This window comes from Bubalus bubalis, chromosome 11, assembly GCF_019923935.1.
Source record: "Bubalus bubalis isolate 160015118507 breed Murrah chromosome 11, NDDB_SH_1, whole genome shotgun sequence".
Taxonomy (NCBI): Eukaryota; Metazoa; Chordata; class Mammalia; order Artiodactyla; family Bovidae; genus Bubalus; species Bubalus bubalis.
Window position 1 is genome coordinate 59,656,454 of NC_059167.1, and position 12,339 is coordinate 59,668,792.

The 12,339-nt window shown below is 40.2% G+C and overlaps 1 protein-coding gene across 8 annotated transcripts in view; it reads left to right on the forward strand.

Annotated features, from left to right (window-relative positions):
- NIN (ninein) overlaps positions 1 to 12,339 on the forward strand; it is a 104,741-nt gene that overhangs the window by 60,490 nt on the left and 31,912 nt on the right. For all 8 annotated transcript variants that reach the window (XM_025295786.2, XM_044925128.1, XM_044925129.1 and 5 more), the window contains 6 exons: positions 2,126 to 2,236; positions 2,613 to 2,702; positions 4,736 to 4,874; positions 7,021 to 7,142; positions 8,238 to 8,743; positions 9,841 to 11,985. In XM_025295786.2, coding sequence (XP_025151571.1) covers positions 2,126 to 2,236; positions 2,613 to 2,702; positions 4,736 to 4,874; positions 7,021 to 7,142; positions 8,238 to 8,743; positions 9,841 to 11,985 — 3,113 coding nt within the window. The remainder of the gene's footprint in view (positions 1 to 2,125; positions 2,237 to 2,612; positions 2,703 to 4,735; positions 4,875 to 7,020; positions 7,143 to 8,237; positions 8,744 to 9,840; positions 11,986 to 12,339) is intronic.

The window sequence follows — 12,339 nt, forward strand, 5'->3', positions numbered from 1 at the left end:
CTGGGATTCTCCAGGCAAGAACACTGGAGTGGGTTGCCATTTCCTTCTCCAATGCATGAAAGGAAAAGTGAAAGTGAAGTCGCTCGGTCGTGTCCAACTCTTAGCGACCCCATGGCCTGCAGCCCACCGGGCTCCTCCGTCCATGGGATTTTCCAGGCAAGAGTACTGGAGTGGGGTACCATCTTACTGAAGAACACTTAAGAATCATACTATACCCTTTGTAAAAGTGCGGCATGGCAGCCTGAAGGGCCCTGAAAGGGGGTTCATGCTCCTACCTTTCTGATCTCAGGTCTTGCCAGCAACCCCCAAGTCCACACCCAGCCTCTGCTGCACCTGCTGCCAGTGATTTCAGTTTCTCAGTGGGCTTGTAGGCTCCTTCACTGCTTTCTCCAACACTGCAGGGCAAATTGCTTATTCGTTTTCATTACACTTACTTTTTTTTCTTGCCAGAAGATAGCATATTTTCTGTCACATCTTAGGTAATTGTATCCATATCTGTCTCCCCTGCCATGGCCCCAATTGTGTGTTCCCTGTGGTCGGCAACAGAAGCTGACTTCTCAGTTTCCAAAGTGCCAACACAGGCCCAATTCATAGAGATTGCTCCTGATTGTTTTAACATCTAAATTTAGACATACTTTGAAAGATTAGAATTCTAGAGTTGTCCTTTGAGGGGAAGGTAGTTTTCTTTTTTAAACACTTCAAGCACATGCTTTTTTACTCCATGTTAACTGCATGAGGGTGTGAACAAGAATATATTTAAAATATATTGGCTCTACTTAAATGCCCAATGACAGAGGAATGGATAAAGAAGATGTGGTACATATATACAATGGACTATTACTCAGCCATTCAAAAGAATGAAATAGTGCCATTTGCAGCAACATGGATGGACCTAGACAGTATCAGACTGAGTGAAGTAAATCAGAGAAGGAAAAATATCCTATGACATCCCATATATATAGAATCTAAAAAGAAATGATATTAATACAAATGAACTTATAAAACAGAAACAGACTCACAGATTTTGAGAATGACCCTATGGGTGCTGGTAGGAAGGATCGGGGAGAAAGGATAGTTAGGGCGTTTGGGATGGACATGTGTACACTGCTGTATTTAAAATAGATAACCAACAAGGACCTACTGTATAGCACATGGAACTCTGCTCAATGTTATGTGGCAGCCTGGATAAGAGGAGAGCTTGGTGGAGAATGGATACACGTATATGTGTGACTGAGTCCCTTTGCTGTTTACCTGAAACTACCACAGCCTTGTTTGTTAATTGGCTATACCCTAATACAAAATAAGAAGTTTTCTAAAAAGAAATATATCATCTCTATATTTTAGCAAGATATGCTTTGAAAATACACAGAAAAAACCCACATTTTGTGGACTTAGGTTGACATGTTGTTATAATAATTTAAACATAAATTATGAAAAAACTGTATGTGTAGCTTTTATATCTTTAAACCAGAATCAAATTGTAAATTAAATATAAATGTGTGTATATCATCATTAAATGAGAATTGTTGGAGCTATTTTGCTTTTTGCAGTTTCTCTGAGTTCTCTTTTGCTGTCAAATAAACATGGCATTCTGCAGCCAGTCTTTCATGTGACATCCTAATGAGAACGCTTTTCATGTCATTAAATTTTCAATTGCAAAGCTGTCAAATAGAAGTACAGTGCAAGTCATATATGTAATTTCAAATTTTCAGACAGCCACATTAAAAGGTAAAAAGAAACAGGTGAATTTAATGTTAAATCATTTTAACCTGTAATCTCTAAAACATTATCATTTTGACTTGTAATTAATATAGAAAACCTGTTATTGAGCTTTTTTTTTTTTATTTTTGTTCTAAATCCTCAAAATCTGGCGAGTATTTCATACTCACAGCTCCTCTACCTGGGACTGCTAGTGCCTGCTGTTGGATAGCATGGTTCTGTAGGATCAAGAAAAAGAAGAGGCACGCTTTGGGGTTATAAGATAAACATTGTTTTTTTTAAAATATTTACTTCTTCTCCTCTAACGTACTGAAACTTTCTCAATCTAGAGCATTGATTTATGCATGATATAAAATGGTACAACAGCTTCCTTTTCAATCCACATAATTTCCCCAAATTTCTTCAGGAAAACAGTCGTCTAGAAAATGAGCTTCTGGAGAATACAGAGAAGTTGGCAGAGTATGAGAGTCTGACAAACAAACTTCAGCAAAATTTGGAAAATGTTTTGGCAGAAAAGGTAAATCTGTTTAAACGTGATTTCCTGAAAGGTAACCCTGAAATGTAGTTTACTCAAAAGACCAGAAGCAGTGCCACTAAGAAAATATCTGTTATGGAATTATTTATGTGACTAAAGGAAGTTGTCAACTTTTGCAGGGATTTAATTTATACGAGGAAAACTTTGCATGGCACTGAGAAAGGATCTCTGCTTTAGTTGAACACATCACTCTAGAATGTTCTTTCCATCTTCCAGTGGATGGTGTTTCTGTTCAAAAGTCACATTCCTTTCATACTCAAGAGACTGAGTGAACACCAGAAGTTGGGGCCTTTGGTATTTTATAGGTCAAAGAAGGACACTTGGGAAAAATGACAACTTTGCACTTTCCATTTTCTAGTTTGGTGACCTTGATCCCAGCAGTGCTGAATTCTTCCTGCAAGAAGAAAGGCTGACACAGATGAGAAATGAATATGAGCAGCAGTGCCGGGTGAGTGACTGAAGAGAACTTAGTAAGTGGAGGAGTGCCTAATTCAGATCCTGCTTCACCGTTTACCAGCCAAGTGACTGGTAAACATAACCTGTGGGTATCTCAATTCCTCATCTACAAGGTGACAAAAAATAAATGAACCCACAAATAGGGTTGTTGTGGGGAGTCAGGAAGTACACGTGAAGTGCTTAGAACAGAGCCTGAGACACAGAAAACACTTAACCTAAGTGCTTGCTATTAATGTTATTATTTAGTATCCTGACATATGAGAGAGTTGTGCAAACTGCGGTTGTTTGTTTTATCTGGGTCAGAAATTGCCAGTAATTAGAGGAAAATAAAGTTTTATTCTAAGAGAAGGAAACTGTGGTCATGTTGATATGCTTATTCCAATACCAGCCTTTCCTGAGTGCAGGCCTACTCTGATATAATTTGCTTTTGTTCTGTGGGGTTTTTTCCTGAATACATTCCTTACTTTATTTACAAAATACAAATAGAGCAGAAAACACTCAAGTCTTTAAGTAGTAAGTCATTACTACTAGAGGACACAAAAACATCCTAATAAATAAGAATCTTTGACTTTTTTAGAAAAGTAACTCTTCTAAGCTCGGGAATCTGGGATTTTTTTTTTTTTTTTCCTTAAACCAAAAACACTTGTGTATTTTAACATGGTGAGCATAACTGAGTTCAGCCTGCTTTAGATGAACATAGTACTTGGGCAAAAATGAAGAAAACAATCACCTCCTTATGAGGCTGTTCATAGTCTGCCTTCTCAGGAAATATACACGCAGATTTTGAGAAAAGAAATGAAATATTTGTCACTCTTACAAATACATTTTGGCTCTTGTCTCTAATCTCCTGTGCTTTCAGTTATATAGATTTTTTTTCTCCTATGCTTTCAATTATTTCATCAGTAGAATCTGTCAGCTCCACCTCCAAAAATTCCCCAAATTCATCCACTTATTTATTTTTTAATAGCTTTTCATAACCATACAGTTCACCAACTTAAGGTATACAATTCAGTCTCTTTTAGTATATTCACAGAATTGTACAACCATTACCATAATAAATTTTAGAACATTTTCATCACCCGCAAAGAAACTCCCAGTCCACCTGGCTATAATCTCTCCCGTGACCTCCAGCCCTAGGCAGCTAATGATCTATTTGCTGTCTGTTTGGTTTTGCCTATTTTTTACATTTCCTATAAACGGATTTATACAATATATCAACCTTTGTGACTGGCTTCTTCCATTTAGCATATTGTTTCTGAGCTCCATCCATGTAGTACCGTGTATCAGTACTTTGTTTATTTCTATTGCTGCATAATATTCCATAGCATAGCCATACCACATTTTATTTATCCATTCCTTAGTTGATGGACATTGAGTTATCCAAATATTGTGAATAATGGGCTGCTGTGAGTAATTTGTGTGTGAGCTCTTGTGTGGACATAGGCTTTCATTTCTCTTGGGTATGTACTGAGGAGTGGAATTGAATCACATGATCACTGTATGCTTAACCTTTGAAGAACTGCCAAATTTTTTGCAAAATATTTGCACCATTTTACATTCCCACCAGTAAGACAGTTCCCGTTTCTCTCCATCCTTGCCAACAGTTGTTACTGTATGTCCTTTTTATCCTTCATATCCTAGTGGATATGAAGTGGAATCTCATCGTGGCTTTGATTTGCATTTCTCTGACGGCTAATAATATTGAGTATCTTTTCATGTGCTTGTCAATATATCTTCTTTGGAGAAATGTCTCTTCAGATCTTTTGCTGAATATTTAAATGTGTTCTTTGTCTTTTTATTATTGAGTTGTAATAGTTCTTAATATATTCTATATACAAGTCCCTTATCAGATATATATGGTACAAAAACTTTTTTTCCATGTTGTGGGTTGTCGTTTACTTTCTTGTTGGTGTCCTTTGAAGCACAAAAGTTTTTAGTTTTGATGATGTACAGTGTATCTGTGTTTTCTTCCGTTGCTTGTTTTTGATATCACATCAAAGATTTATATTGGTTTTTAAATTCCAGCTATTACAAGACCAAGTAGACGAACTCCAGTCTGAACTGCAAGAATATCGTACACAAGGCAAAGTATCCAGGCTTCCCTTGAAGAACTCACTGTCAGAAGAACTTGATATTAACAGTGGTTGCATCGAGCCTGACCAGGGTAAGCCATTCAGACACCATCTTTTCAGAGTCTGTGCCTTTGAGTTTTGATTTTAAAACCATGGTTGGGCTGGTCCGAGTGCAGTGGTGTTTACAATTAATTGATGACAGCCAGTTACAGATTTCTTTGTTCCTTCTCCACTCCCACTGCTTCACTTGACTAGAAAAGAAAAAAAAAAGAAGGAAAAAAAAAGAAGAAGGAAAAAAAAAAACCATGGTTGAATGTAAAATGCAAAATGTTGGCAACTCTGCCTTCTCCGCCCCCACAGCACTACCCCACCCCCACCCCACCCCAAAAAAGACTTTGGCAATGCTATTTTCTTGAGCTGTTTCACTTGTGGTATGTTTTTTTCATTTGTCCTGAAGTCTTTGTGAGACTATTTCCATCTGATTTTGATACACATCAACAAAGAAATGGAAAAATCAAACCACAAGGATATTAAAAAAAAAAAAAAAACTGGCTACGAGTCTGCGAATCCAGGCCTTGGGAGTGTTAGAATTCAGTCACTGAGTTATTGCTGAATCCTCCCTTTCTAAAAGAGTGCCTGACTGGTATGACATGTTTTGCAGAGTGAGCCAGCCAGAAACCCCAGAATTTGATTTCCTTATGCTGATTGTGCTAAATGCCTGCAAAACAACAAATAAGATAAATAAATGTTGGTGCCTGTGCCTTGGGGAGGATTTTGAGTAATACAGCTGGAAGGCAGAGCTGTTTGGGAACCCTCCTATGTTCATTATCAGCTCTTTTCCTCCCTCCTCATATCCTGCTTCTTTCCTCCAGGGTGTTAAATATGAATTTCAGAAAGGATTTATGATAAATTCTTCATTATAAATAGTTTTCCCCACAGCTACTTGGAACGGGAGTACAGGTTCTCACAATGGTTGTTTATTCTTCTCCTTACCTATTTATTCTACAGTATATAAGGGAGTTAGGAGGGAACAGTAAGAGGCTTGAATCTTTTCCTCTAAGTCTGTACTCTGTAACCTTACTGTGGTAAAAGAATGGAGCCCAGCTGATAGGATATATCTCAGAAGCTTTTCTGGGCTTTTCCATAGATGACCAAGGGCTGGGAGTTCTAATCATGGGTACATGAGGCTGTGCCATCTTGGGATGGTTTATACCCCAGGTATCACTTCTCAGATGGGGAACGCCATGACAGATGTAGAGAAAGCCCAAAGATTGTCAATTCCAGCTGTTAGACTTACACTATTTCTTGCATCTGCCTGTGTCCTTCCACATGAAAACTTTTTTTGAGTCCCCTGCCTTAATATTAGTCCCCTGCCTTAGTATTGGAGAAGGAAATGGCAACCCACTCCAGTGTTCTTGCCTGGAGAATCCCAGGGACGGGGGAACCTGGTGGGCTGCCGTCTATGGGGTCACACAGAGTCGGACACGACTGAAGCAACTTAGCAGCAGTAGCAGCAGCAGTCTTAGTATTAGATGTAATCATTTCATCTGTGTACTAGCTCAGCCCTCAGCTTATGCTTCACATTTCAATGTCTGTCCCAGTCACCACTGTGGGCAGTTGCACAGGTGAACTCCTATGGAATGAGCTGATAGTTTTCTACCGAATCTGCCTATATCCAGGTTCCTAACCTATGCTCTATTCTTTTTAATAACTTTAGCTGATAATTTAAGATGAGGCCCCACCTGCACTACAGGAAATTAGCATTGTAGTGCTCAGTCTTCTGTAATGTTGAGTGGTGGGTTGGATATCTTGATCCATGAAGTTAACACCTCAAAGTGTAGCAAGTATGCTGGCCATTCACCCTCCTGCCACATTCCCTTCTGCTGATTTTTCACCCAGTATTTGTTGGATGGAAAGAAGGCTGGTTAGTTTGATCATACTGCCTCACTCTGTAGCATTTTCATTAGCAGGAGGTCACTTTTAAGAAACATTTTCCCCATCTGCTCCCACCTCCTGTCCTATTGATTTCTATTAAGGTTTGATACCCTGCCTGTACATGAAAAATCTGTTGTCTTTGTTTTTTCTCATTTTCTCTTATGCTTGAAAATAAGAGACCACTCTTGGATTCTGCTGTTTCCTAGTAGATATCATCATTACAATTTAGGATTCCATAATTAATGCCAGTTGTGTTATTGAAAGAACCTGCAGCCGGGTCAACAGATTCCCATGTGTTTTCAGGGCTTGGTTCTGAAGAATGCAATCCACTGAATATGAGCATCGAGGCAGAGCTGGTCATCGAACAGATGAAAGAACAACATCACAGGGAGTTGTGTCACCTAAGACTGGAGCTTGAAGATAAAGTAAGACCTTCTTCTCAATCCTGTTCTCTGATTTCTTTGAGCTCTGACAAGCTTTTGCATGTATGACACTGTCCATTCTTTTTTCTCCCAGAGCAGCACTTTCTGTACATTTCCTCATGCATCTGGGTGGCTACCAGGAACTCACTTCCTCAGGATGCTTTCACAGGCCAAGGGGCCTTTGAGGGCTCTTCTTCTTAGGAGAGGGATTCTTAAAACTGGAATATCTTCAGTCCTAGCCAGCATGGAGCTTAAAGGTCATTACATTATTTCCAACTCACTAAAAAAAAACTTTAAAAAAACCAAAAAAGTACTTTGATACAGCATTACCTCCTAAATTAGGTACAAGTTCTGAATCTTGGTTTTCAAAACCCTTTACCGTATTGCTTTAGGTTATATTTGCAGTCTTCTCTTTTATCATCCTTTGAGTTACTTCATCTTCCAGCCAGACCAGGTGGTTTGCTGCTCTTCATCAAACTGTCCTCTTTTGCTCATGCTATTCCATGCTATGTTATTATTTCTTTCTACCTCTTGAAAGTCTACTTAACCTTCAGAGCTTACATCAGATGCTACCTCTTATATTCCTGAATTCTCCCAACCAAACATGATTTTCACCTCCTTGGAGTCCCCAGGTTACACTGTAGGTATTTTTCCTATACATGTTTTTAAATGTTTTATTCTAACTGGTAGTACACTTTCTTTATATTTGTCATAACCATGTCTAGAGAAGGGGCTATGTCTTATCCAACTTGTGTCCCCATGAGGCCTGCAGAGTCGAATACTTGAATATAATTATCTATGTTAAGACTTTCAGTTTGCAGTTGGAAAGGATGCCTGTGAAGAAATACAGTGTCTATGTGAAGGTCTAGTTAGTTTTAACAGAGTTGTTTAGAAACTAATAAAATTCAACCAATTTACAAAGGAAATCAAACCATGCCTGACTTAAAAATATCTTATTTAATGTGTTTGAATTGTTACTTTAAAACAAAAATAGGAAAACTGAGAAATGTGTTGTAAGAAAAAAGTCTTTACTGCCCCATCGCCTTTCCATGGCCTTGAGTTGAATAACACTGTGGTGGTTTCACTTTCTGGCTTTAGGTGAACTATTATGAAAAGCAGCTAGATGAAACCAAAGTTGCCTTTGAAAAGGAGCAGGAGAACATGAAGCTCAAGTGTGAGAATGAAGTACACATCTTAGAAGAACAAATAAGTGACCTTAAAAATAAAATTGCAGAACTTCAGGGCCAGACAGAGGTACTCAAGGAGGCACAGCACGTGGCTATCTGCAGACATGAGGAGGAGAAAAAACAGCTGCAAATGAAGTGGGATGAGGAGAAGGCTCACGTGCAGGAGGAGCTGCGGCTGGAGCATGAGATGGCACTCAGGGCTAGGCTGGAGCAGGTGGAGGAAGGCTTTAACAGAGAGAGGGAAAGACTCGTCCAAAATGGCGCCTGGACAGAGGAGAAGGTGAGGGGCTTGACTCAGAAACTAGAACAAGTTCACCAGGAGCAGCTGAAAAGCCTGGTGGAGAAACACATTCTTGAGAAAGAGGAATTGCAAAAAGAGCTCTTGGAAAAACACCAAAGGGAACTACATGAGGGAAGGTAAGAAAGTGGGGGAAGGAGAGGAGGGGACACCAGTCCTCAGGGGCACCACAAGTCCCAGTTAATAAAGGAGACTTTGAAAAACCAGAAGGTTGTAAGCGCCCACTTACTGACTAGAATTCTTTTTTAGTTTTTCAACTTGTTTTGTCCTTGTTTAGATATAAGCCTACCTTGGGATTGTTGAAACTTTTTTTTTTTTAAGAGGAAAGTTTTTCATTTTTTTTTATCAGACATATACTTTTTAAGGTTCTGGATGAGGATAAAATTATCACAAATGTGATTTCTTCTTCGTTTAGTCCTGTTGTTTTCTGAGAAAGGCCTTTTATAAGTTATTAGATTCGGGCAAAGTTACATTTTCTCCCAGAGTTATGAAACACTATTTTGTGCTTACTTTCCTCAAGTGAAACCTCAGATGCTTTTGAGGGCTTTGGTGCTTCATACTTTATCTCGGTGGTACTTCATTAAATAGAAAGCAAAACATATATGTATGGTTTATATAACTACATATAGACAGGCAGGGAGTCACTCAGTCTTGTCCAACTCTTTGTGACCCCACAGACTGTAGCCTGTCAGGCTCCTCTATCCATGGAATTCTCCAGGCAAGAATACTGGAGTGGGTTACCATTTCCTTCTCCCAGGGATCTTCCTCACCCAGGGATCAAACCTGGATCTCCTACGTTGCAGTCAGATTCTTTACCATCTGAGGCACCAGGGTATACATAATTAAAATGAAAGAATTTTATGTATTTCCCATTTAGGGTTTAGGGTAATATGTATTTGAACATTTAATGAGAAAGCATTGTGAGTTTTTGGCTAAAACTCCATAAATATCTGGGAATATGCCAGAGAATTTGGTTTCTAAATCTTCTTTTTAAATGCAGAGAGAGGTAAGTGAGTCTTTTAAATTAATTATGGCTGCCATTGTTTGGCACTCAGCAATGAGATCCCTTCTGAGTATAGAAATAAGTGAAGACCATTTTTTAGAAAACATTTACATTGTTTGCTTGGCTGCTTTTTCTATGCATGGGAAAATGTTTTTTTGTTTGCTTCTGGAGTTGATGACAGTTTCAGTAATGCTGTATGTTGACCACATTTAGGGAAAAAATGGAAACTGAGTGTAATAGAAGAACCTCTCAGATAGAAGCCCAGTTTCAGGCTGATTGTCAGAAAGTCACTGAGAGATATGAGCACGCCCTGCGGACTCTGGAGGTGCACTACCGCCAGCAGCTGAAGGAGCTCCTGGACCAACAATGTGAGGAGAGGTCCCAGTGGGAGTTTGAGAAGGACGAGCTCACCCAGGAATGTGCGGAAGCCCAGGAGCAGCTTAAAGAGACTCTCCAGAGGGAGAAAGCAACCTCTTTGGTCCTCACCCAGGAGAGAGAGATTCTGGAGAAAACATACAAGGAGCATTTGAATAGTATGGTTGTTGAGAGAGAGCAGCTGCTACAGGACCTGGAAGATCTGAGAAACGTGTCTGAAAGTCAGAAAAGTCTCCTGTCCAACCAGATACTTGAGCTGAAGAGCAGTCATGAAAGAGACCTGAAGGACCGTGAGCAGATCCTGTGCCAGGCAGGCACCTCAGAGCAGCTGGTCAGCCAGAGGCTTGAACAGCTGCAAAGGGAACATGACCAGGAGAGGCAGGAAATGATGTCCAAGCTTCTGGTCATGGAGAGTGTCCACAGAGCAACCTGTGAGAAAGCAGATCGAGAGAGGGCTGAGATGAGCACAGAAATCTCCAGGCTCCAGAATAAAATCAAGGAGATGGAGCAGGTAGTGTCTCCTCCCTCCAGGCTTCAGAATAGCTGTCAGGTGATAGGAGGGGAGGAGGCAGAAGAAAATGGTGCCATGTCCCTGCTTCAGCAAGGAGAACAGCTGTTGGAAGAGAATGGAGATGTTCTCTTAAGCCTGCAAAGAGCCCATGAACGAGCAGTGAAGGAAAATGTGAAAATGGCAACTGAAATTTCTAGGTTGCAGCAGAGGCTGCAAAAATTAGAACCAGAGTCAGTAATGTCTTCTTGTTTAGATGAACCAGCTACTGGGCTCTTTGGAAGTTCAGTGGAACAAACAGAGCCATTTTTACAGCCAGACCGAATCAAACAAGCAGAAGGTGGAACCACGCAGTGTATTCTCAGTGACCTACAAGGCGATGAGGTCCGGGACCTCGAAAGTACAGGGACAAGCTCTGGTCAGAGGCAGGTCAGAGTGGAGGAGTCTGAAGCATCAATAGAGAGTTTTTCCGAGCTTGAAAATAGTGAGGAGACCAGAACTGAAACCTGGGACCTGAAGAATCAGGTCGGCCAGCTTCGGGAACAGTTAATGATCTTACGTGCAGACTGCGATCGAGCGTCTGAAAAGAAACAGGACCTACTGTTTGATGTTTCTGTGCTAAAAAAGAAACTGAAGATGCTTGAAAGAATTCCTGAGGCTTCCCCGAAGTATAAAGTGTTATACGAAGATGCCAGTAGAGAAAATGAATGTCTTCAGGAAGAGCTGAGGATGATGGAGACACGCTATGATGAAGCACTAGAAAGTAACAAAGAGCTCACTTCAGAAATGTTCAGATTACAGGATGAGCTAAAGAAGGTTGAAGAAATGACTGACACATTCCTTAGCCTGGAAAAGAGTTACAATGAGATCAAAAGAGAAAATGAGGAACTGCATGTTCTGGTTTTGAGACTTCAAGGCAAGATTGAGAAGCTACGAGAAAGAGCAGCACTGCAGTGTGACTGCTTCTCCTTATGGGAAGCCCATTTAGATAACCTGGAAGTCGGACCTGATGAAAAGGTCTTTGAACTAAACCAAACACTGGATGAGCGCGTACCAAATGTTATGAGCGTGCACCATATTATAGAAGAACATTTGTATCAAGAAAACCAGTACCGAGAACAAGAGAATACACAGCTCTTAGAGAAAGTAAAAGCACATGAAATTGCCTGGCTACATGGAACACTCCAGACACATCGAGACAAGCCTGGAGCACAGAACCGAGTTATACTGGAGGAAAACACTGCTCTCCTCGGCCTTCAAGACAAGCATTTTCAGCACCAGGCCACCATCGCAGAGTTAGAACAGGAGAAAAAAAAGCTGCAGGAGCTGACTAGAAAGTTGAGGGAAAGAGTCACTGCTTTAGTCAAGCAAAAGGATGTACCTTCTCAAGGAGAAAAGGAGGAAGAGCTGAAGGCAATGATGCATGACCTGCAAATCACATGCAGTGAGATGCAGCAGAAAGTTGAGCTTCTGAGGTAATGTATGCACCTTCTGCACTTCACGGAGTCACACAGAGCACCTCACCAAATCTAACTTCTGCTGCTTGCTGTGCCTAGAAAAACTAACCTGTTAGTCTTCACAAAGAGAGCAGTACTTTAGACTTCCTTCTGCTTCTGTGTTGTATTAACAAGTAGAATAACCCAGCCTAGGAGGCATTCCTTCCTCTATAGGAAATCAGTGTTGTTCATTTGGGGGTGAAAGTTCATAATGGAGACTGTTTGCTGTTTAACCACATGCATCATCATTGTATGTCGTCTTTAACTCTCTTCTAGCACTTCATTTGGATGGACAGACTTTTTTCCTTTGGCTAAATGTTATTTTCCTCATTT